This window comes from Ochotona curzoniae, unplaced genomic scaffold (genome assembly GCF_017591425.1).
Source record: "Ochotona curzoniae isolate NIBS_2020 unplaced genomic scaffold, NIBS_Ocur_1.0 scaffold_3208, whole genome shotgun sequence".
NCBI classification, from domain to species: domain Eukaryota; kingdom Metazoa; phylum Chordata; class Mammalia; order Lagomorpha; family Ochotonidae; genus Ochotona; species Ochotona curzoniae.
The window spans coordinates 4,120,211-4,145,065 of record NW_024467106.1 but is presented as its reverse complement, the minus strand read 5'-3'; the positions used below and the strand labels follow the sequence as shown (position 1 = coordinate 4,145,065).

The 24,855-nt window shown below is 52.2% G+C and overlaps 1 protein-coding gene across 8 annotated transcripts in view; it reads right to left on the bottom strand.

The window, feature by feature from the left end:
* The window catches only part of FNBP1 (formin binding protein 1), a 103,621-nt gene that overhangs the window by 55,128 nt on the left and 23,638 nt on the right, over positions 1–24,855 (bottom strand). For all 8 annotated transcript variants that reach the window (XM_040963324.1, XM_040963326.1, XM_040963322.1 and 5 more), the window contains exon 2: positions 5,984–6,099. In XM_040963324.1, the coding sequence (XP_040819258.1) occupies positions 5,984–6,099 (116 nt within the window). The remainder of the gene's footprint in view (positions 1–5,983; positions 6,100–24,855) is intronic.

Here is a 24,855-nt window from a genome sequence, read left to right as displayed (position 1 = left end):
AAAAAGTGAGACACAAAAGGCCAGGAACCCTTTAAAATGGCCCCACCCCACAGTCTGGAAAGGAGACTAGGCTGGACAGGGAGAGGGACCCAGACTCTGGGGGCCCCGTCCTCCTGGTCCCAAAAAAGGGAAGTTAAGTCCACACCCTGAAAATGCGATCCAGGAAAGAGAACCGGGGAAGACCCCAATCCCACCTGAGGGACCCATAGACCTGGGACGGGTCCACCTGGTGGACCTCCACTGACTGCCTGGGTGCAGGGCAGGGGGCAGTCACAGCCGTACCTAGAGTGTCCCACAGGACTAGAAGAGCGTGTAGACCAGAGAAGGCCCCCGCCCCAGAACAGGGCCATGAGCTGAGTTGTTTCAGCCTGCCTCCCAAAACCACCTGCCCTGAGCTTCCAGCAACCAGCGCAGAACACACAATGCTCCACTCCCACAGGGTGGTCACGGGAGGCCACGTGCCAGGCTGGGGTACATTCACGACCCCCTATCAAGGGAGCTGCTGTCACGACCACTACTCAGGGTTTGCAGACGAAAAGGATGATGCATGGATGGCAAAGGGCCCCAAGCATCCACCCAGGGGAACGAGCAGGAGAGCCTCCCTGGGCACTGGGAGCCAGTCCCCAGCCACCCGGTTCCAGAGAAGCAGGATATAAAGATGAGTAACTCATGTAAAAGGATGACAGGAGCCCGAGGGGCGAGAACGGGCAGGCATACCCACCAGAACCCTCCCAAGTGTCTTCCGCTGTGGACAAACCTGATACAAGACAAAGCAGGTACCCCCAGACCACAGGACGTGGGAACGGAATGGGAGGAGAAGGGAAAGACGGAGCGCAGGAAATGAACTCTGGACTAAACACTGCAACCGGAGAAACTAAGACATGAACCAGACTCAACAGCTTATTCATGCAAGGAAAGGCTTCCCTAGTAACTCAGTACAGGAAAACAATGACCCTATCGGGGGAGGAGAGGCAGGGCTAAACCAAGAGAACAAGAAAGGGCTGAAGTGTAGAGCCAAGCAAAGGGGCAGAAATTACACTCAACAGTCACACAACTGGCCACCCCGAGCAGAGCACCTGACTGGCCACCTGCCTCTGGTCCCGCCGCTGCCCCGCTGAAGCACAAGGTGGCCCACATGCAAGACCTGGACTGAGCTCCTGGCTCCGGCTTTCAGCCCTGGCCCAGCCTCAGCTGTTGTAAGCTTTAAGGAAGTGAGCTATGGACAGGGGCAGGCTCTGGTGAGCACTCTCACCCTCAGCTTCTAAGAAGTGGAAGGGAAATGATCAGAAGAAGCAACAGCAAAGCCTTCGGGGCTGTGACCACGCCAACAGGAAGGGCAAGGAGTTCTTCACGCGTGTCCTCAGCAAACACCATGAAACAGTTGAAGTAAAATAAAATCCTTCCAGTCTGCTCGCCGCCCAGGCACTGGGGAACCCACTCCACACCGTGTCACTCAAAAGAGGATGAGCTCACTTAAAATTGCAGAGTGGGAACTGAAGCCACGACAGAGCCAGTCCCGGCTGCTCCACTTCCCTCCAGCTCCCTGCTAATGTGCCTGGGAAAGCAGGGAAGATGGTCCTAGTGCTTGAGTCCCTGCACCTGTATGGAAGACCCAGAGGAGGCTCCTGACTTCTGTAAGCCATTTTTGCATAAATCTTGCAAAAGTCTAACGTCAAGTTCAACAAATCCTTCAGCCCACTGCGATGTGTTTAAAGCTGTGTAAGTACACTCACACCTATACACCGGACACCTAAGACAGGCAGAATCCTCCAGCAACTGTTCTCACCAGTTACCATGCACATATGCCTAACTGGAATGGCGCTCCTCAAGATACCCCAAGTGTTACTACCTTGGGGTACTTGTGTTTGATTCCTGGCTATCACTCCTGGGGGGCAGTGTCTCTGGTTTCACTGACAGTATCCCTGTCCCTGCCATGGGAGACCTGGATCCAATTCCAGGCTCCAGTCTGGGGCCTCCAGCCCAGTCCCAGCCCTTGTAGGCCACAGCCAGTATATACAGTAAACTCCCAGAGTTGCTTCCAAGGGGCAGCGTCCATGGCTCCGAGTGTGAGAAGCTTGGTCTGTGCCATTCAGGCCAAGAGAATGCAAATTAACCCCAGATGGACCAAAGTGGAAGTCTCAAGTCAGCAAAACGTCACAGTCATTGGTAACAGAAAGCCCCGGGGCCCATGAGCAAGGCAGGCCAGGGCCCATGAGCAAGGCAGGCCGGGGCCCAGGCTGCTGACTGGGAAAGGGCTGCAGCCTCCAAGGTCAGAGGTTTTTGCACGCAGGGTCAGAGGTCCTGGATGTAGGTACTTGACCTCCAGGTAGGCCCAGGTCCCTAACCTGACACTGCACACAGCCGGAAGCCATCATAATTCCTGCAAAGCTATGCCATGGGAGATCAGGAAACTGCAGAAATTCACAGGAACTCTGGGAACAGCAGAGCCACTGGAAGGCAAGCAAGAAAACCCTCACACCCGCCTCGGATCTCTCCGGAAGCAGGCAGCCCTGGCTGTCCCCTGGGAGGGGAGCCTCTGGCCAGGGCCGGAGAGGACACAGCACTGCTAGCTGCGCCGTCCCTCCACAGTCAGCAGAGGACTCTCCCAGCAAGGTCCTCTGTGCAGCTGTAAACCTGACACAGGAGTTTAAGCCAATGCACACACAGGGCCAGACTTGACAGGGCTGTCACACAGGACCTGAGGGTGACTCCTGTGACTTGGTGACCACACAGAAGTACACATGGGCATGACTGCGACACCAGGCCTTGATCTATGAAAGCCAAGTAGTGGGTGGATTTCACCCCTAGTCAGTCTGCCGAGCCCTGAACCCCCAGGACTCCAAGTTCTACTTACTGCCTTCTGCATCTCCAAGAAGTCAGCATTCCTCACCCACTAACACAACAGGTGACACAGCATGTTAAGCTGCCACTTAAAGGGTCCCCGTGCGTCATGCCAGAGCACCTGTTAGAGTCCCGGCTGCTCTGCTTCCACACCAGTTCTTGCTAGTGCACCTGGGACAGCAATGGATCATGGCTCAAGCACTTGGGGCCCTGTACCCACATGGGAGCTCCCAGTCTGGCATTTGTGGAGTGAATCAGCAGATGGGAGATCTCTCTCTGTGACTGTCTTCCAAATAAGTAAACAAATAACTCCTCCGGAACCCAGAAGTGGTTAGGAGTCGCCTGTGGGAGTCGGCTGCAGCGACAGCGTCAGGTAGCCGGCTGGCTTCTGATCATGCATCTGGGGAGGCAGCAGATGACAGCACTGGTGCTGTCACTCACATAGCCAACTCAGATGGAGTTCCCGTCTTCTAGCCTGGGCCCAGCCGTGCCTGCTATGGGCATCTGAGGAGTGAACTAGCAGTCAGAAAATCTCTCTCCCCTTATCTGCTTTTCAAGTAGATAGGAAAAAAAATTTTTTTTTAAATGCTACGCTATCGCCTGGCTCATTTTCAACCTCTGGCTCCTGGGTTCAGTCCCTGGCCCAGCTCCCAGAGCCAGCTTCCTGCCAATGCACACTCTGGTACAAAGACAGATGGCTCGTGCAGTTGGGATCTCCACCACCCATGTGGGAGGCTCGGATCGAGCTCTTGCTCCTGGCTTCAGTCTAGCAGCCCACACTAGTCACTGTGAAGATTCAAGGGATAAGGGGACTCCAGGCATCTGCTTGTTTTTCTTGCTGAAACAGTTCTTTCCACGCACTTTCTAAGGCTACCTCCCAGGAGAAGTGATGCACCTGTTTCCTAACTGACTTAGCCACTCAGCATGCTTACAAGCTGACCACATTGCAAAATGTATCGTTTTCCCCATAAATAAATAAGTAAAAGAAGGAAGGAAGGAAGATATCAGAGAGCTTTTAGGGAGGTGGAAGAGTGGGGGGTCACGGAAGTGGGGTGGCCATCCTGAGCAGGCACAGGAAGTGGGAGGGGCTGCCCACAGGGAACCTAGGGGAAGACCCTGTGGACTCAGCATGCCTGGCGTGCACAGGAAACGGCCGAGGGCAGAGGGGACAGGGAACCCGGCCTGCGGGTTTTCCAGAGAGCTACTGTCGCCATGTCAGGTTTATGCAGGACAGGGGAGAAGAAAGCGGGAAATGGAGGGAAAGAGAAAGTGGGGACCAGGTCAGGACAAGCAATGTGAGCCAGGGGCTCGTGAAGGCTTGCAGTGTCAACAGCCAGTTGGGGTCAGGGGACGCAGTGGGAGTGTTAGGAAGGGGCTTGGGCATTCATCCGGAAGGGAAGTGGCCTCGTGGCTGGCGGAGTGTGACGGAAAGAGGAACGAGGAGGAGGTGCACAGAGGAAGAGGCTCCAGGCCCGGGATCAGCTCAGCTTCGGCCGTTGCGGCCATTTGGGGAGTGAACCAGCAGAAGGATCTTTGTTTTTCCTTCTCTCTGTAAATCTACCTTTCCGATAAAAACAAATAAACCTTTAAAAAAAGATTATTCATTCGGAAGAGTTACAGAGACCTGTCACCTTCTGACTCACTCCCCTGAATGACTACAATGACCAGGGCAGGGCCAGGCCAAAGTCATGAGTCAGGGGGCTCCTCTGGGCTTCCCGGGGGCGTGGGGACCAAGCACTCGGGCCATCCTTTGCTGCTTTCCCAGGTGCACTGACAGGAAGCTGGACTGCAAGTGGAGTGGCCAGGACTTGAACCCACAACCATATGGGATACTTATGATAGTGTAGCCCACTGTGCCACAACCCCAGACCAACCTACGCCAACACTGAAGTCGCAGGAGAAAGGCCATCAGAGTGCTTACGTGGTATCCGGGGTCAAGCTGGGGGACAGAGTGGCCGGTAGTGCCACTGGGTGTAGACCTGGACCTATGTGGTGTCTATAGGCTGGTCACCTTCTGCCTGGTCACCTAAGTCGTCAGGACTCCCGCCCAGCCACCAGGCTGCTGGCTTCACCACAACTCCCCACTCCTGGTGGTCCTGGAAGCTTCCACTGAGACTCCTTCAGACCTCAAGGGCGGAGCCATGCAAGAGGGAAGCAAGCAATGACTTTCGCCTGTGGGTGTGTGACCCATTTCCACATTTTATGAGATAAACCGGTGTGATACTTAAACAACCAATGAGGCAGAACACAAAGACATCTCCTTATCTGTTCTGACAGCCTTCAAGTCTGGTGCCGGCTTGGGAAAGAGCAGCAGCATCCTAGACACACTCTGAGGACTAAAGCTCTATGTGTAGGTCTTTTCATTAGCCCTAAAATCCGCACAAGCCAATTCAACTGAGAGTTTGCATGCTACTTCTGGCTTAAGTTACAGTATTTTCTACCCGAAACGCGAACTCCTTGGATAATTTCATCCCTGCTGACTTAAGGTGCCCTCAAGGACTTTGAAAACTCTGCCACCTCTACCTGCTAAAGGGACAGCCCAGGACCCAGCAATTCCATGCCTAGGAATACACTACGGGACCCATGGGGCTCACCAAAAGCTTACATGAGCTTTCCAGAAAAGAGACAACCAGTCACCTAGGGACCCTGGGATGGCCAAGCTAAGGGTCACTCGCAGGAGACTGAGTGATACTAAGGGTCACTCTGGAGGCTTAAGAACAATGAAAGTCATCTCCACCCCCACATACAGAGGAGGAAGGAGGACTCAGGGCAGAGGCCACTCCCGGGCAAGCAGCGGGGTGGACGCAGGCCCCGCCCCAAGGCGTCTCCCTTTCTGCTTGACTGTAAGGCTGGTCAGAAACGTGGGTGTGCTCCCCTGCACAGTGCGCAGGCCTGCATACGTGCCGGGTTCCAACGCAAAGCCTGCTAAGAGACGGCTCTGGAACGCAGCAACTAAAACGGGGCCGCCCTTGCACCGACACAGAAACTAGCCACGCCTGAGGAGCCGGCTCGTCTCACGGCGACCGCTCCAGAAGGCTTTGACTTTCTACACGTAAAAGAACCGTCTCACTCAACTAGAAGGGGGTAACTGCAAGGACTGCCCCCTAGAGCGGACACGTCACCCTTTCCACGACCAACTTACCTGAGCTGCTTTGCATAGCTGAGCTCAATCTCTGTCCTCTCCTTCACAAATTTGATGTATTTCTCAAGAATATCAATGCCCCACTGTGTGTGCTTCTCTAGGTTGTCAAACTGGTCCTGTTGGGGGAAAGAAAAACAACAAAAAGGGAGTTTATGGTTTCTCTCCGAGATGAGCCCGATTCCAGGAACACTCTCAACAAGACCAGCGCCACACAGAGCAGTACTAACATTTTCCATGCTAACATCGCGTGGCGCCTTTGTCTTACAGCCCGTTTTGAATCAACATGACCAAATTTGGTTTGAAAACTGCCGGGAGTCCTGAACTCTGACCCACATGTTCATGTTTCCCATTCCTTTGAGAAAGATGGTTTTGTGGGGATTTAATTTACGTCCCAGTGCAGCACAAAATGTCTTTCCCAGATGCGAACAGGTGAAACACGTGCGTGAACACACACGCACGCACACACACACACACACACACACACACGTGTGCATGAGTCAGCTGCGCTGTCAGCACCTTAACGGTCACTTCCAGGAAGTCCCTCTCAACAGCTGACAAAAGCTGGGGCTAAAAAGTGGGAGTGGGGAGGAGGAGGAAGAATTATAAAAGCCTGTTACTGGGCAGCATTGAGATGTCACAGGGTAAGCCACAGCCTGCGATGCCAACATCAGCACCCATTCGTGTCCCAGCTGCTCCACTTCCAATCCAGCTCTCCTTGCTCACGTGCCTGGGAAAATGGCGGAGGAAGGCCCAAGGGCTTGGGCCCCTGAACCCACGTGCAAGTCCCAGAAGGAGTTCCAGGCTCCTTGCTTCTATCCACTATGGCCATCTAGGGAGTGAACCAGCAGCTGTAGGCTCGCTTTCCCTCCGTCACTCTGCCTTTCAAACAAATAAAATCAATCTTAAAAAACACCTGGATTTTTTTCCCATGAATAAAATAACTCCCAAGGCCCCTGCACACTCACACAGTGAGCGAGGCTCACACAGTGTGCTCACAACAGTGCTTCCAGCTGGTAAGCCAACAGGAACAGGAACCCAGCTCAACTGGCAGGTAGCCTGAGGCACCTGCCCTGGAGAATCAGGTAAGGCCAGGGCACCAGGTGTCCAGGGTAAAGGACCACATGGGCTGAGACAACCTTAAGCTGGCCCACCCGAGGGCCCCAGCGGCGGCCCTGAGAAATGCTGCCTGCCCAGGAGGCTAGCAAGGGGAACAGTGAGACCCAGGAGCCCCATGACTGTCCCCAAGGCCCAAGGACACACTCTGGGAGAAGAGAAGGACATCACACACAAACTCTGTCAATCCCAGGGACAACAGGACGCAGACAGAGAGGGGCCCTCAGGCCTTTGACCACAGCTGGTACAGATGGACGCTGGCTCATCCGGACAGAGAGCTGGACCCGCCATGGCAGAGGCGCACAAAGCCTGGGGCCCAGGAAGGAACCCAGAGGGTGACGTGGCCAGGAGCCAGAGAGCCGGTGAGCTCATCCAAGCCAAGGGAGAATTTCAGGGGGAGGTCCAGAAGGAAAGTTGGCCACCTCCCAAGAAGCCCCAGGAGATTCAGGTTTGAGCCCAGGGAAGGGCCCGTGACAGAGCTGGCCACAAGCTCCGCACAGCTCTAGTCATTTGCCTAAATGATGCAGATAGAACAGATCAGTCATGAGGTGCATGCAAAACAGGGAAGTGCCAAGTCAGACCCAACAGCACCAAGCCGCCCTTTAACCCACCACACCACAGCCCACACCAACACCACAGGTCAGCCTGCTGTTGAGAGGTGAATAGAGAAAGATCTTCCATCCACTGGTGCACTCTCCAGTCAGCCACAAAAGCCAGGTCTGGGCCAGACAAAACTCAGCAACCAGGAGCTTCTTCTGGGTCTCCCTTGTGGGTGCAGGGGCTATCACCTGCTGCTCTCCCAGGTATGTTAGCAGGCAGCTGATGGAAGTGGAGCAGGTAAGACTTGAACCTGGGATGCCGCTGTGGCAGGTGTTTGCTCATCCTGTATTACCACCACAGCGAGCCCCTAGCTTCCGCTTGTCTTAAGCCACTTTCTTGAGCGGTGACTGACAGAAAAAGGTGTACATGTTTAATATATACAACAGGATGAGTTTGTAGTATACACCCATGAAACTATAACCATCATCTACTCCACACACAGGTCCTCCTTGCACTCACTTCCTTAACACGAGCTGCAGCCTTCTCGGGACCTTTGTAAGGATTCACTTCAGGTCCCGGGCCTTGAGCCGCTATTCCACCTTGCACCTCACCTCCACAGTGCTGCACCTCTGCTTCGCGCTCCGAGCAGTGCAGACATGTGCACTGTCCGTCCACTCCCAAGGCAAGCTCGAGGGACAGCAGCCAGACGAGGGGAGCGTCCAGCACGCTGAGAGGTCCTCTGTGAGGACAAGGTCCCTCCCCGCCCGGATGCTCAGCCACAGAACACTCACCGAGATGACTAGCAAACCACCAAGCAAGCTCTCCCATTACTAAGATGATTCTCCAACTGGAAACTGTCCCTTACAGCACAGCGGGTTAAACAGACATACATTTTTCAAATAAATGCACCTTTCCAAAACAGTGTCTCCTTGACAACTTGCTGCAGAGGCATCCTCAGCCCTCACTCGGGTCCTGGGGTCCTATTTTCTCCTAGGATACCAAGGTGCAGCTTGATACAGACAGCACAGGAACAGCGCTGTGACACTAGCATCCCACACAGGCAACAGTTTGAAGCCCTACTGTTCTACTTCGGATCCAGCTCCCTGCCGATGCACCTGGGAAAACAGTGGGAGACGGCCAGTGCTTGGGCCCTGCATCCGTGTGGGGACATCCCAGTGGAGTGCCAGGATCCTGACTCTGACCTGGACCAGCCCCAGGCATGCGATCACTGGAAAGTCAACCAGTAGAAGAAAGATCTCTCTCCTCAGTAACTTTACAAACAAATTGCTGTAAAATGTTGGGTTTCTTTTTCCTTTTTAAAAAAAATTTTTTAATTTTTACTAGAAAGGCAGATATATAGAGAGGAGGTGAGACAGAGAGGAAGATCTTCAGTCCAATGGGTCACTCCCCAAGTGATCACAACAGCCGGTACTGTGCCAATCTGAACCCAGGAGCCAGGAGCTTCTTCCAGTTCTCCCACGCAGGTGCAGGATCCCAAGGCTTTGGGCCATCCCTGACTGCTTTCCCAGGCCACAGCAGGGAGCTGGATGGGAAGCAGGGCTGCTGGGATTAGAGCTGACATGCATATGGGATCCTGGCACGTGCAAGGCGAGGACTTTAGCTGCTAGGCTACCATGCCAGGCCTAGGACTGGTCATTCTTAATATTATCACAAAGAATAAGGGACAAATATTGAAAATTTCCAAGATTGGGCTTGACACAGTGGCCTAGCGGCTAAAAGTCCTTGCCTTGAACATAGCAGGATCCCATATGGGCACTGGTTCTAATCACAGCAGCTCCACTTCCCATCCAGCTCCCTGCTTGTGGCCTGGGAAAGCAGTGGAGGACGGCCCAAAGCCTTCGGACCCTGCACCCGCATGGGAGACTTGGAAGAGCTCCTGGCTCCTGGCTTCTGATCGGCTCAGCTCCGGCCCTTGCAGTCACTTGGGGAGTGAATCAGCAGATGGAAGATCTTCCTTCCTGTTCTCCTCCTCTCTATATATCTGACTTTACCATAAAAATGAATAAATGTTAAAAAGAAAAAGAGAGAGATTGCCAAGATTACTGGTTCTCTACAGCCCATGAGGCTGAGCACCAGGGAACCCCCTGGCACGATTACATTCACTCTACACTTGATCCTATCCCAAAGGCCTGAGAGAAGTGACCACGTTAACTCAAAGTCCCGGAGTCCAGGAAGGATGTGTGCGCAAGGCTGTGGCGTTCTACACTGCTAGACAACAATAACACAGAAACCATTCAGTCTAAGCCACTGGCCCTCGGAGCAAGGTGCGCTCAGGGGACGGCCCTCTGCAGGCATGGCGCCATCCCACCCCGCCCCGCAGCTCACGCCAATCACACTGATGTAAAGACCGTCAGACACGCGTCCTCTGCCAAGAGTCGCCCTTGGTGTAACCCCCAGTCTGCTAAGCCCTGGGTCTTTGCAGCAGTTAAAGCACTTCCTGGAGCCAGCGTTGTGGCAAAGCCGACTGAGACGCAGCAGCTCAAGTCCCAGCTGCTCCGCCTCTGATCCAGCCCCCGACCAATGCACCTGACACAGAACCTGAGTCCCAGCATCACATGGGAGAATCAGAACAAGCTCCCGGCTCCCGCTTCCACCTTGCCCAGCCCCAGGTATTACAGCCATGGGGAGAGTGAGCCAGTGAATGCAAGGCTTCTCTCTCCTTTTCTCTGTCTGCCTTTCAAATAAGTAAATACAACATAATTGGAAGAAAAAAATGTGCTTCCTGAGGCCAGAGTTGTGCCACATTGGGTTAAGGTACAACCTGGGCCACTTGCACACCTCATTGGAGCACTGGCTCTGTCCCAGCTGCTCCACTTCTAATCCAGCTCCCTGTTGATACACCTGGGAAGCAGAAGAGGCGGGGCCAAGTGCTCGAATCCCTGCCATCCAGGTGGGTGCCACAGATGAAGCTCCTGGCTTTGGCCTGGCCAGCCCCAGCTGCCGAGTCCATCTGGAGAGTAAACCATTGGAAGAAACATCTCCCAACCCTCCATCTTTCTCTGCAGCTCTGCCTTTCAAGTAAGTTAATCAGCGCTACGAAGAAGAGAGCAGCTGCTTCTGAAAGCCCTTATCAACAAAGAGGACAACAGCAATGTAACCCAGCTGCCTCTGCCTGGAGTCCACGTTAAAACCCTGGCCACGGGCCAACTCCGTGTTTTCAATAAAGTTATCTGGGCCCGAGCACTCTGTCTACTGTAACGCAGCACTCGCTAAAAGCTCTGGGCACTGATAAGACAGGAGACCATGAAACCCTTCCTCAACAGCAGCTACATCCACACCCCTGGGCAACTGTGGCCCAGCTCTCCTCCTGAGCTACTAACACAGCGGCTCTGAGGCTGGGCTGCCACGCCCTGCGTTCCGATGGCCCGATCCTCAGCAGCTAGGAGAAAATTCGAAACAGACGAAAAACTAATCAGCCCACTTACATTCTTGACAAAATAGTGGAAAACTTAATGGGAAAAAAAAATTCCAGATCTTCTAAAGACTCCTTTGTAGGCAAACATTATAGGCGGTCCTTTAACAAAACGCCTTTGCTGCTTCCAGGAGGGAGCAGAGGCCAGCAGCGCATCCCTCCCCTGCCCGCCGTCCCACGCCAGCCAGTGTGCGGACCCCTCGGGTCGGATCCAAAGAGCTGGTATCCAATGGAATTACATCTGCCCACACTCCATCAGAACGCAAAAACTCGGTTTTGATGTTTATGGATTTGTTTAAAAAGACAACTCCCAGGTCCGGTGTGGGTCTGCTTGTAATGCCATCGTCCCACATCAGTGATTCAAGCCCCCGCTGCTCCACTTCCAATCCAGTTCCTTGCTAATGGCCTGGGGAAAGAGCAGAAGATGGCTCAAGTCCTCGGGTCCCTGCCACCCTTGTGGAGGTCCTGGCCCAGCCCTGGCAGCTGAGGCCATTTGAAGAGTGAATCAGCACGTGGAAGACCTCTTTCCTTCCCCGTCTCCCTGCGTTTCAGAAGAATATATTTTAAACAAGCAAATCAATGAATACAAATACAATGCTAAATCTATCACATTATATTGGCTTCTTTTAATTTTTAAAAATTGTGCTTTCAAAAAAAAAGTTCTTGGAAGAGTGGTGCAGTTTTGCATTTTTTCCAAATCTCTTTCATGCCTGGCTTAATGGAAGACAGCTGAGCTCTGCAGGCAATCTGCTGCCATTCCTCACTCAGGGTGAAATGCATGACAAAGTCAGCTCGCATGGATATAGTTGGATAAGGTGGGAGAACTCATCTTAGATAACTGGATGGGCCTCGTGACTGGCACACCGCAACTTGACCAAGCGGCAACTTTTCAAAGGCTGGCTGCAACATGCGTTCTGCTGCTGCTTTCCCAGCAGCAAGTGGGAAACACAGCAGCCGAGACTCAAGCGGGTGTCATATGGGGGATGCCAAAGGCAACAACTGACTCACTGTGCCACAATGCTGGCCCTAAACCTTTTTTTTTTTTATAAGAGTGACAAGGAGAGAGGGAGAGAGAGACAGAGAGAGAGATGTTTTACCTGCCTGGTTCACTCCCCAAATGGCTGCACTGGCGTGGAGGGGGCAGTGGTCAGGCTAGAACCATGAGTAGGCACTCCATCCGGATTTCCTGCCTGGATGGGAGCAGGCCATGTGCTTGGGCTGTCCACCAGTGCTTTCCTAGGCCCATCAGCAGGGAACCAGACTGGAGGCAGAGCAGGAAGGACTATGAACCTGTGCTCCTATGGGATGCTAGAATTACCCACAGCATCCTAACGCACTGTGCCAGGTCCCAGGGCACTCCAAGCACCAAGTCCCGAATGATGGCATTTGAACAGAAGCCCCGTTGCTGGCACTAGCTTCCTAACACCTTCAAGATGAACACGTGAGAAGGAACTGCTAAGAAAACTAAGCTTAGCTGTTCAACAATGGCATTAATTTTTGCTCAGGATATCAACAAAGATGGGGTATTACAACAGCAGGTGTCTCGAGCCCCGTCATCACAGCGCCTGGTGTGAGGCGTGGCTCCTGCTCTTCCAGTCCCTGCCCTTGGCATCATGGAGATGGCAGGCGATGCCTCGGGCACGTGGGTCCCTGCCACCATGTGGGAGATTTGGACTGAGTTCTGGGTTTCTGGTTTTGGCCAAGGCCAGTCCTGACTGTTTATCAGCAGTGAACCTGCAGACAGACAGATCTTAGTCTCTCTGTGCTACAAACAAAATGAAAACTGTAAAAATGTTTAAATGCCTAGTAGGGCTCGCACAGGCGACATGAATGACTGACAAATCAGGAGAAGCTCCACATCCACGGCTCTCTCCCAACTGAAGCATTCTAAAAAGAAATCATGAAGGGCCCAGCGACGCAGCCTGGTGGCTGAGGTTATCACCCTGCATGCGCTGGGATCCCATATTGGTGATAGTTCTAATCCCGGCAGCCCTGCTTCCCATCCAGCTCCCTTGCTTGTGGCCTGGGAAGGCAGATGAGGATGGCCCAAAGCCTTGAGACCCTGTACTCACGGATCCGGAAGAGGCTTCTGGCTCCTTGGTTCAGATCAGCACAGTTCCAGCCATTGTGCCCACTTAGGGAGTGAATCAGTAAATGGAAGACCTTCCTCTGTCTCTCCTCCTTCCTGTATATCTGATTTTCCAATAAAAATAAATAAGTCTTTAAAAAAAAGTAGATTGAGACCCGGAGGAGGCTCTTGACTTCAGACTGGCCCAGCTCTGGCCATTGAGGCCGCCTGGGGAGTGAATCATCGGACGGGAGACCTTCCTCTCTGTATAACCACCTTTCCAATAAAAATAAAAATAAATCTTAAAAAAAAAAGTAGATAAAGGAAGTTGAAAGAGGACCTACCAGGTCAGTAGGTAAAGAAGAGGGACCGGTATCTTTGAAGGGATCTGCTCTATGATGGGGCCCAGCGCGGTGGCCTAGTGGTTAAAGTCCTCGCCTTGAACACACCGGGCCCCCATATGGGCACTGGTTCTAATCCTGGCAGCTCCACTTCCCATCCAGCTACTTGCTTGTGGCCTGGGAAAGCAGTCAGGGACGGCCCAATGCTTTGGGACCCTGCACCCGTGTGGGAGACCCGGAAGAAGTTCCTGGATCCTGGCTTCGGACCGGCATAGCATCGGCCATTGCACTCATTTGGGGAGTGAATCATTGGACATAAAATCTTCCTCTCTGTCTCTCCTCCTCTCTGTACATCTGACTTTCCAATAAAAATAAATAAATCTTCAAAAAAAAAAGTCATAAGAGCATAAGCAAGCAAGAAGAAAATAAGTGCATGGATTAAAAAAAAAGCCGACGCCGGCACCTGGCTGCCTGCAGTGTCAGCATCGCATCTGGGCGTCTGGGCACCAGTTCGAGTCCCGGCTGCTCCACTACCCATGGAGCTCACTGCCAATGGCCTGGAAAGGCAAAGGAGCATGGCCTAAATGCTGTACACACACAGGAGACCAAGAAGCTCCTGGCTTCAGCCTGGAACAGCCCTGGCAGACATTTATGGAGTAAACAAGTGGCTGGAAGATCTCTCTCAGGGCCCAGTGCGGTAGCATAGCAGCTAAGATCCTCACCTTGCACGCTCCGGGATCCCATATGCATGTCGGTTCTAATCCCAGTGGCCTTGCTTCCCATCCAGCTCCCTGCTTGTGGCCTGGGAAAGCAGTCAGGGACAGCCCAAAGCCTTGGGACCCTGCACCTGCGTGGGAGACCCAGAGAAACTTTCTTTCTTTCTTTCTTTCTTTTTTTAAAGATACATCTCTCCCCCTCTCTATAACTGTTTCAAATAAATTTAAAATAAAGGGGAGGGAATAAAGCAAACAAACAAAAGAGGCTGATGTTCAAAAGAGGCGAAGGCAAATGGACAGTCAGTGACACAAGGAGTGTGGGAAGACCCAGAATATGAAAAGCTGCGTTTTTGTTTTTATAACAATAATGACATTGTGGTAAAGGGCAACAAGGGGGCCGATGCTGGAGGGACACAGCTAGCAGCCGGCTCTGGGTGAAGAATGCAGGGCGGCCCTGCGTCAGAGGCCCAGTGACCTCACGCCCCTCCTGCGGGAGGGCCGGGGGGCAGGGAGAACCTGCAGGGCCGGGGGGCAGGGAGAACCTGGGCAGCGCACTCCTGAGACCTGGCTCAGGAAGCCCAAGGCTCTTACAACAGCTTGTCACTTTCACTTCTTCTGGATTCCTCTGGACAAAGCAAAAGCAACAAAGAAGCAAAAGCAACAAAGAAACAAAAGCAGGCGTGTGCCCGCCCCCAACACTGAGTGAAACAGGTGACCAACCTCATTGCACACACAGGGAGGCCCTGCCATCCACCTGGGAGAGCTGTGTGGAGCTCCTGGCCCCTGGCTGCAGCCGGCCCAGCCTCTGCGTTGTAGCTGGTGGGGGGAGCGAGCCAGCAGATAAGGCTCCCACTCACTCCCCACTCTCTCTCCCCCATTCTTTCCCTTTCTGTATCTCAGTTTCTCAAGTAAGTAATTTTAAAGTGTATTTAAAAAAAAAAGAGGGCCCGGCGTGTGGTGGTGCTGTGGTTAAGGTCCTTGCCTTGCACGCCCAGGATCCCATATGGGCACCAGTTCTAATCCCGGCAGGTTCACTTCCCATCCAGCTCCCTGCCTGTGGCCTGGGAAAGCAGTTGATGACGGTCCAAAGCTTTGGAACCCTGCACCCGCGTGGGAGACCTGGAAGAGGCTCCTGGCTTCTGATCGGCATAGTATCGGCCACTGCACTCACTTGGGGAGTAAATCATCGGACGCAAGATCTTCCTCTCTGTCTCTCTTCTCTGTATATCCGCCTTTCAAATAAAAAAAAATAATAAATCTTTAAAAAAAAAATAAAGAAAGATTTAAGAGGAAAAAACTCTTTTCAATTAAAACTATTTATTTTTATTTTTTCTATTGGAAAATCAGAGAGGAAGATCTTCCATCTGCTGATTCACTCCCAAGTGGCTGCAAAGTCTGGAGCTAAGAGAGCCTGAAGCCAGGAGCCTGGAGCCTCTTCTGGGTCTCCCACATCAGTGCAGGGTCCCAGCGCTTGCAAGGTAAGGAATTTAGTCACTAGGCTACTGAACTGGACCCCAAACTTAATTTTTATAATATTTTAAAAATTACTCTACAGTCTATCAAAGCACAAAAGTACTAGAGATGATGACTCAAAAATCAATCCCAAAATCAATCCCACAGCAAGTGCTGTGGCATCACCACTTAAGCTACTGCCGGCATGGCCTATGGGTGCAGGTTTAAGTCCTGGCTGCTCTGCTTCGTATCTAGCTCCCAGATAATGGACCCAGGAAAGCATCAACGGGTCCAAGTGCCCCATAGGGGAGACCTAGCTGGAGTTCCAGGCTCCTGGCTTCAGTTGATGCAGCTTGAACGAGTGGATGGAAGATGGCTCTCTACTACTCTGCCTTTCAAATTAATCATGTATGTCACACACACGTCAGTCTCAGAGCCGGCTTGTTAGCTGACTTGGTGAATGCACTTCCCTCCCTCACTGGGACGGAAACGGGAGAGGGGGCTGGGTGACCGTGAGGCGCTTGTCCTTCCCGCCAGTGTCCGGCTTCCATCCGGAAATGGAATCAACTTGTTCATTTCCTGGCTGCCACAGAAGCTAGACAGCAGAGGCGTCCCCAGGAGCTGGCCTCTCCTCACCCTGACCCGCCAGAGCCCACCCCACCCCCACCCCACCAGGAAACACATTCTAGACCGAGTGAGGAGGAGGAAGGTGGAGTAGGAGGGTGAGTTCTGAGCCCAGGAAGTCCCTGGAGGCAGTGTGAGGGGTAGAGAGCAGCTGGGGGTGCAGCACAGCAGGGACCGGAAGGGCACATTTCCAAGCCCTGGCTGGCTAAACTCCACCCAAACTTCCAGGCCTGGGGGAGAGAAGGGATAGTAGGAGTTAATTATTTAATAAAGTGTCACCAAAGAAACAAAGTGGGAGGTCCTGGCATCTGAAACTTGGTTAGCACCAACAAAAGCAACTTTGCACCAAAGCGCTTACCACCAATTCATTCTCACCGCCTTCCGGCTTTAAGGAGGTTCAGCAAGCACACTGTGACAAGAAGGGACCCCAGTTCCACACATGGCTGACCCCGCAAGGCACCTGCACCCACACCCCAGCCTACTTCCTGCAGGCTGGCATTCAGCGAAGAGGTTCCCACACTGCTGGGGAGGCCCCCACCCCATACCCCAGAGACTGGGTTCCACACTTCACGCAGCTCCCTGCTCCGTGCACACCCTGGCAGGTCATAGGTGACGAGCCCTTGGGTCCCTGCCACCCACGTGAGAGACCTGAACTGAATTCCTGGCTCCTGCCCTCAGCCTGGCCCAGCAATGGCTGTGACGGGTACATAAGTAGTGAACCAGCAGATGGGTCTCTCTGTCGGCTGGCCTTTCAAATAGAATATAAGTGAATTCTCTTTAAAAAAAAAAAAACCTCCCTGGGAAACAGATGCTGGAGATTCTGAATAGAATCTCTGTGTACACTGGGGGAAACACTAGCAGGTGAAACACAAAGACATCACCCCAGGCCTTATGGAGGAGGCATCTGTGGGCCTGGTTACCCAGGACTGGGTCTGCAAGGTACCTGCTAGTGGCACCCAGCCATTTTCCCACTGGCACCTGTCCTAGGACATGAACTGTGCCCATCTTCCTTGAAGTGGGGAGGGACATGGACATGCGATGTGTCCCAGGGTAACCAGACTCGGGGATGGAGAATGTTTTCCCATTTAACAGAGCCCTCCTCTTTTCCCCTTGACACGGTCACAGGTGCCGGCCGCTTCTGGCCACGCCCTCAAGCATGCTGAGAAACGCCACTGACACACGGGGTGGGAGGGGCCAGGAGAAGGCAGGCTGCTGGCTTCTGAATGGTGATGTTCCAGTTGCCTTTGAGTCTTCTGCTACTTTGAGTCTCCCCAAGCATCTCTGTCTCCCTCCAATGATTTAACCACCACAAACACTGGAAGCACACAAAACGGGGGGCCTTTGCAGCGGAAGCGTTTCCCAGCCCTCCTGCGAAAACTCGTTCAACACCACATGGACAGGAAAAGGAGAAGAGGGCAGAGACGCAGCGAGGGGACAGACAAGGGATTCCCACGTGCCTGGAATGTGGCCCAAGCACTTATGTCATCCTCAGCTGCCTCCTCAGGCCATTAGCATGGAGCTGGATCAGAAGTAGATCAGCCAGGACTCAAACTGGTGCCCATGTGGGATGTTAGTGTCACAGGCAGTAGCTTTACCTACTACGCCACAACACTGCCCCCCCCAACCATCTTGCTTTTTTCCTCCAAGATTTTTTTTTGTGACACACAGGACTGTGCTTTTCAGTTATTTAACTGATTTTACAGATATAATCTATGATTCAGAAAAGAGTTTCTTACTACATGAATCCTAAAATCCAATTATGGACAATAAAAAAAAAAGATTTATTTACAAAAAGATAAAGCAACATACAGGATGTGAAAGAAGGAGGGGAGGGGAAAGCAGGGGGGAGGTAGTGAAAAGGAGGGGGAAGGAGAAAAAAATATCTTTCACCTGCTGGTTCACTCCCCAACTGGGGCTGACTCAGGCTGAGCAAAGCAATGAGGCCAGGAACTCAATCCGGGTCTCCCGTGTGGGGAACGGGTCCAAGCACTTGGGCCATCCTCCACTGGCTTCCCAGAGGCATGTGCAGGGAACTGGGTTGGAAGGGGATCAGCTGGAAGCCAAACATGGGATGCCAGCATGGCAACTGACAGCTAAACCCACCATGCCACAACTTCAGCCACTGGACTTAGCGGCCTGGAGTCGTTTACATTGTAAACAAGACTTGACTTGGACTCTGTTTTGTAAACAGTGGTTGTCTCAGAAGGGAATCCCAGCTCACACTGAGCTTCTCAGGGGGCTGGAGTGACTTGTGGAAGGAAGTCCCGGGTCACTACGGTGACCTGGTGACCTCGGGTGCAGACCCAGGCCCCTTATCAGCCAGCCTGTAAGGCGAGGCAGGGAAGTAGGCCTTATGGTGGGACTGATGCCTTTGAAAGGCTGCCCTTGCCTCGCCAATCCCCATGTCCCTCGGGGACCTCACTGGGGCTTCAGTAGTCATTTCACCTGCTGGTATGTTGATCTCCAAATTCCCAGTTTCCAGAAACTGGGAGGCATCATATTTCTTATGGACAGGCTATCCAACATATCTTAATCAAGATATTTTGATAAAGTAACTCTACTGGACCAAAACCAGGTTAAAGAAAACCACAGCAGGGCCTGGCATGATAGTGTAATGGTTAAGGTCCTTGCCTTGAACGAGCCGGGATCCCATATGGGTGCTGGTTCTAATTCTGGCAGCTCCACTTCTCATCCAGCTCCCTGCTTGTGGCCTGGGAAAGCAGTCAAAGACTGCTTTGGAACCCTGCACCCGTGTGGGAGACTCGGAAAGAAGTTCCTGGCTCCTGACTTCAGATCGGCACAGCACCAGCTGTTGTGGTCACTTGGGGAGTGAATCATCAGATAGAAGATCTTCCTGTCTCTCCTCTCTGTACATCTGCCTTTCCAATAAAATAAATAAATCTTTAACAAGGACAAAAAAACACAGCAAATTGAAAACCCCCAACAAAGGACTGGCATTGTTGTGTGTCAGGTAAAGCCAGCCCCCGTGATGCCAGCACCTTGTATGGGTACCACTTTGTGCCCCACTGCCCCACTTCCACTTCAGCTCCCTCTTCATGGCCTGGGAAAAGCAGAGGAAGATGGCCGAAGTGCTTGGCTCGCTGCCCCTAACGGGCAAGACTCCAATGAATCTTCTGGCTTTGGTGGTCACAGCCATCTCTTTCTTTCCCATCAATTGTTTAAAAAAAAAAAAAAAGAGAGAGAATTCTAAGCACCCGACAGAAATTTACATACAGTAAACACCGGGGGTGGGGGACACCTGACCATGCTGGGACCTCAGCAAACAGGTGAGGCTGCTCCGAGTGCCCTGCGAGGCCCAGCCTCCTGTGCAGGCACCTGTCCCCAGGACAAGGACCTGGACTGTCCACCCTTGCAGACACGCACTGTAGTAAAATCCTGGAAGGAGCCCGACCAACCGCCCATCTGAATCCTTTACACAAAATCTCAACACTGGAGACACTATGACACACCACCTTTTGTTTTTTAAAGGATTCAGTCACAATTGATGAAAAAAAGCCTATTTATGATATACAATGTGCCTGATGAGAGAGGCGCTTGTGGCCCAGCTGTCTCTGTCTTTGGCTGCCACACACATAGCTGCTCACTGCTCTGCTACCTTTGTACCTAACACTCAAACACGTAGGTATTTCCATACATTCTCTAGCAATATGTCACATTCATTTTACTGTTAACTTTACAATTGGGCTGATGGGAGAACGTTCCAAAATAGGGACTTGAGTGTCTGCCAACTGGAGATCAAAAATAGAGATAAAACATTTATGAAAGAAACACTTAAATTGACAGAAAAGCCTGTTGCATAAAATATTGAACTATTGCTTTTTTTGGTTGATTGATGTGCTTCCTATTTTGATCCCATAAGAAATATAAAATGGTTTTCAGAAATGGGCATCACTTTGATAACCAAGTATGGATTGATTATCGATTGTAGAAAAAAGGCTTCACACTTGTGGGGGAGGGAGGGCAACCTGAGACAATTGTCTAAAAGCCAAGAACGTTTTTTCAGGTACCACAATAGAATATTACAATTACAGAAGGCAACTGCAACATCTAAAAACATATCCAGTCCACAGATATTTTACTGTGCACCTGCTACATGCCGAGCACTAGTCTAGGATCTGAGGACACTGCAGCCAACCAGACTCCAGCTTCTCTTCGTGGGTCATACGAAGTCATACAGCTCTCTCAGACAGACTGATTCAAGACTCATTTGTTAACATTCCCATGAGGACTACTGCATCTCTAGACGTGAACTTCTATTTAGTTCTTTATGTAAAAGCAGAATCAGAGAGAGGAGGGAGAGGCAGAGACAGAGGGAGATCTTCCATCCGCTGGTCCACTCCCCAGACACAATGGCTGCAGCTGGGCCAGTCCGAAGCCAAGATCCAGGAGCCTCCTCCGCATCTTCCACATGAATACAGGGGTCCCAAGCCTTGGAGCATCCTCCTCTGCTTTCCCACACACATTAGCAGGGAGCTAGATTGCAAGTGGAACAGCCGAGACTCAAACTGGCACCAACACGGGATGCCAGGGCTGCAGGCAGCAGCCTTACGTGCTATGCCATGGTGCTGGCCCTGCATATGAACATTTTAAAGCCTACTGATACCAATTTATCAGAGGTGATAGAAAAAAAAACTAATTATCAATAGACTCCATCCAATGAGAGTCACTCTAACTGCTGGGGCGCAGGCATTCAGGCTAAAAATCCAGCCTTGCCTATTTTAGGAAAGATGAGCCCCAGTCATGTACCCACAGCAAGCACAGCATCCCAACCTAGCCAAACCAACTAGAATCGAACAAGAAGAAACAAAGGAAGGAGGAAGGGATGACAGAATGGAGGAAGGAAGGAAAATGCAAGTGCAGGTGCTCCCCTCAGAGGCCCATGTGCTAGGCACACGACAGCCCAAGGCCCAGTTGCTGGCTACCGGCTACAGAGGGTGGTCTCAGCAAGAGATGGACTGGACTGGATCAGCTGGGCTGCCAGGGTGGGAACTGTGACTCAGTCGCTGAGGCTTTCTCGGGAGGGGGCGAGTGGGCCAGTCTGCCATCTGATTTTCCCTCTTTGGCACTCTACCACAATCACCACACAGAAGCTCCGAAACCACTAACCGAAAAGCAATAACCTTTCTCCTTCCCAAGCAGCTTCCCAGGTGTCTTAGCCATAAGCAAGAAAAGCGGGCGGACACAAACGTCTCTCATGGTTTTCCCAAACACTCATCTGTCCAATAATGAACCCTGCTGCCCCCCCCCACCCCACTGTTCGAGTTTCCATATATCATGATTACAGATGAAAGGCAGAAGGTCACCAAAACTCACCTGTTACTACCCAACCCCCAATGTGATGGGAGCTGAAGGTGGGGTACCTGGGGCGTGACTGGGTCCAGATGGTGGGGTCCTGTTAACTACAGGAAGCTCCAGAGAGGTCCCTACACCCTCTGACATGTGAACTCAACAAGAGAGCCAGCCTCCCATTTCCTGTGCTGGGTCATAGCAGCCTGAACCAACCCCAAGTCAGCAGGTGGAGAGCTGGTGGCTTAGAGCCCTGTAGGTTCCCCAGCCTGGTTCATCCTCCTGGGGGGGAAGAGCCAGACTCTCTCCCACACACATTTTCACCCCCAGGACAGTAACAAGGAATCCCCTGCCTCACCACGCAGGACAAGAACGCACAGGTGCTGCCGTTCAGCTCAAGGCTGAGGCTTCTTGCCAAAGACAAGACTCTTTGCAGTCAGCAGTTCACAGCAGCACAGAGGAGACCTGTAGACTGAGCTGGGACTGCCAGCTGCCATGCAACTTCCAATCCAGCTCCCTGCTTGTGGCCTGGGAAAGCAACAGAGGATGGCCCAAGTGCCTGGACCCCTGCACCCACTTGGGAGACCCAGAAGAAGCTTCTGGCTCCCGGCTTCAGTCTAGCCCAGCTCCACTCATTGCAGTCATCTGGGGAGGGAACCAGTAGACTGAAGATGTCTCTGTGTAACTCTGACTTTTGGATGAATACATCTTTATAAAGAGATGTTAGGGCAAATGTTAGGTATACAGATAACAGCCCGGGTGGGACCAGCTGGTCCAAGCCCCGGCTCCACTTCCGATCCAGCTTCCTGCTGATACGCACCCTGGGAGGCAGCAGTGGCTCATGTCCTTGAGCCTCTGCCACCCAGGTGGGAACCAAGCAGAGCTCCTGGCTCACAGCTTTGGGCTCAGCTGGCCACGGTGCCTGTAGGGAGCTCTCTATAAGGTGCCCTCAAATACAGTGATAAGTGATTTAAGTTATGAAGAATAACCAATAACATGAGAATTTTACATATAAGCTGAAAAAAAAATTTTTTTTTAATTCAACTGTGTGTTAAACTCTTCTACTTCCTGAGATCAGGTGCCAAAAAAAAAAAAAAAAAATCTCTACCATATGACTTGCCTTGGCCAAGCTGTGCCCAAGAATGTGAATTATCTACGTGTTTATAACCCGATCATCCCAGCACACACGCTTCCTTTGCCCGAGTTATACAAGGGCAGTAAGCTCTGCTGGATAGCTGAAAACTATCCAGGTTCTAGAAAGAAACATACTTCAAATTGTCTCTCTGGTCTCACTGTGCTGGGCTCTGTTGAGTGGCTACAAATTATTCTAGCTTCCTCTTATTCCACTGTTTGCAGCTGTAACCATTTCTGAGTTACAATATCTTGGAGGTGCAAATATTACCAACTCACAGAAAGAATCAGATGGAGTGAACCAGAAGCTGCCTGCCACCGTGGCCATCATCAGGATCCGCCTTCCAGAGGGCATTGTGTGCAGTCCCGTGGATGCCACCCTGGGAGCCCCACCACCACCTCCCACTCCCCGGTCCCGGGCTGCAGCCAGCAGCTTTCTTTGCAAGTGAGTGTCCTCATCTGTCAGTGAACAGAATCACAATAGCACATTTCAAACAAAAGCAATAAATAGGCAAGTTTTGTGTTATGTGTATTTTGCCACATTACAACAAGCAAACAGCCCAGAGAGTAGTCAGGAAGGTTCTGTTTGATCAGAACACATGGGACTACGCGGGCCTTGGGAGCAACCCTGGAGCAGGCTGGGAAGCCATCGGCCATGCCCAAGGAACACGAAAATCCTGCCGAGGATACTGGCTGCCTCCAGGCCTCCAGGCCTCCAGGTTTCCAGGCTCAGCCCTTCTGAGTATCCACATCACCATGACAACAGCTGTGGGGCCAGGACCAACACTCCCAGCTGCCCTCGGACCTAGGAACTGGGCTGGGAATCCCCATGGGAGCTGGACACACAAACAAGGCAATGGGGGTGGGTGGGGGTTGAGAACTGGGACTAACAGGTACAAAAAGATCTTCCCAGGGTCTCAGGATGGTAGGGGCTGTCACCACTGCCCGAGGAAACCGAATGTGGGCTGAGCTGCGACACTGTTGCATGCAGACCAAAGCCCTCAGTGCACTGGGCTCCTGCTCCCACTTCCTGCCCAGCCCTTAGTCACAGCGGAAGCCAGCAAGGAAGCTCGGGGCGGTGGTGAGGGCCAGCAGGGCCCTGAGCCCAGCAGCACAATTCCTTACGAGCTCAGGACTGCAGAAGAATCCTTGCTGAACCTCTGAACCAGGGAGTTTACACGAAGTCAAGGGACAGAGGTCCTTCCCAGAGGAGCTGGCAACTCCTCATGCCACCGGACATGTTTACAAGGCATGCTGCTGTTAATGACTTAATCCCAAAGTATGTGATGCAATCAGGATAAAGTGGGATGGTCACTGTCCTTTTGTTACAAACACAAGGGCCCAGCGTGGTAGCCTAGTAGCTAAAGTCCTCGCCTTGCATGCATCAGGATCCCATATGGACACCAGTTCTAATCCCAGCAATCCGTTTTCCCATCCAGCTCCCTGCTTGTGGCCTGGGAAAGCAGTTGAGGACGGCCCAAAGCCTTGGGACCCTGCAGCCACGTGGGAGACCCGGAGGAGCTCCTGGCTCCGGATTGGCTCACCTCCGGCCACTGTGGCCAGTTGGGGAGTCAACTAGCGGATGATCTTCCTCTCTGTTTATCTGACTTTCCAATAAATAAAGAGTGCCAGAAAAGATGTGGTAACATCCTTCGACCTATTCTCACCTCTCAGTTGTCTTCAGTATTACATTTTTTAAGCCAGAGATGGTTGCCGGGGAAGGATAGGGAAAGGGAGAAGAATTTGGGCTAGCAGAATGTTTTATCTGTTTAAAGATTTATTTGTTTGTTTGAAAGTCAGCTAGAGAGATCTTCGATCAAATGGTTGACTCCTCAAATGGCAGCAAGGGCTAGGGCTGTGCCAGGCTGCAGCCAGGAGCTTCTTCCTGCCTTCACTTGTGGGTGGCAGGGGTCCAAGCACTTGGAGCCACTCTCCACGGCTTTCCAAGGTCATTAACAGGGAGCTGGGTTGGACATGGAGCAGCCAGGACACGAATTAGTGCCCACATATGACGCCAGCATCGCAGATGGCAGCCATAAACAAGTCACAATGCTGGCCCAAGGCCTGGTGGCTTAAAATGCCCCCTACTGCAGAACCTGGGTTCTATTCCTGGTTCCACCTCCCAATGCCAGTTTCCTGACAATGCA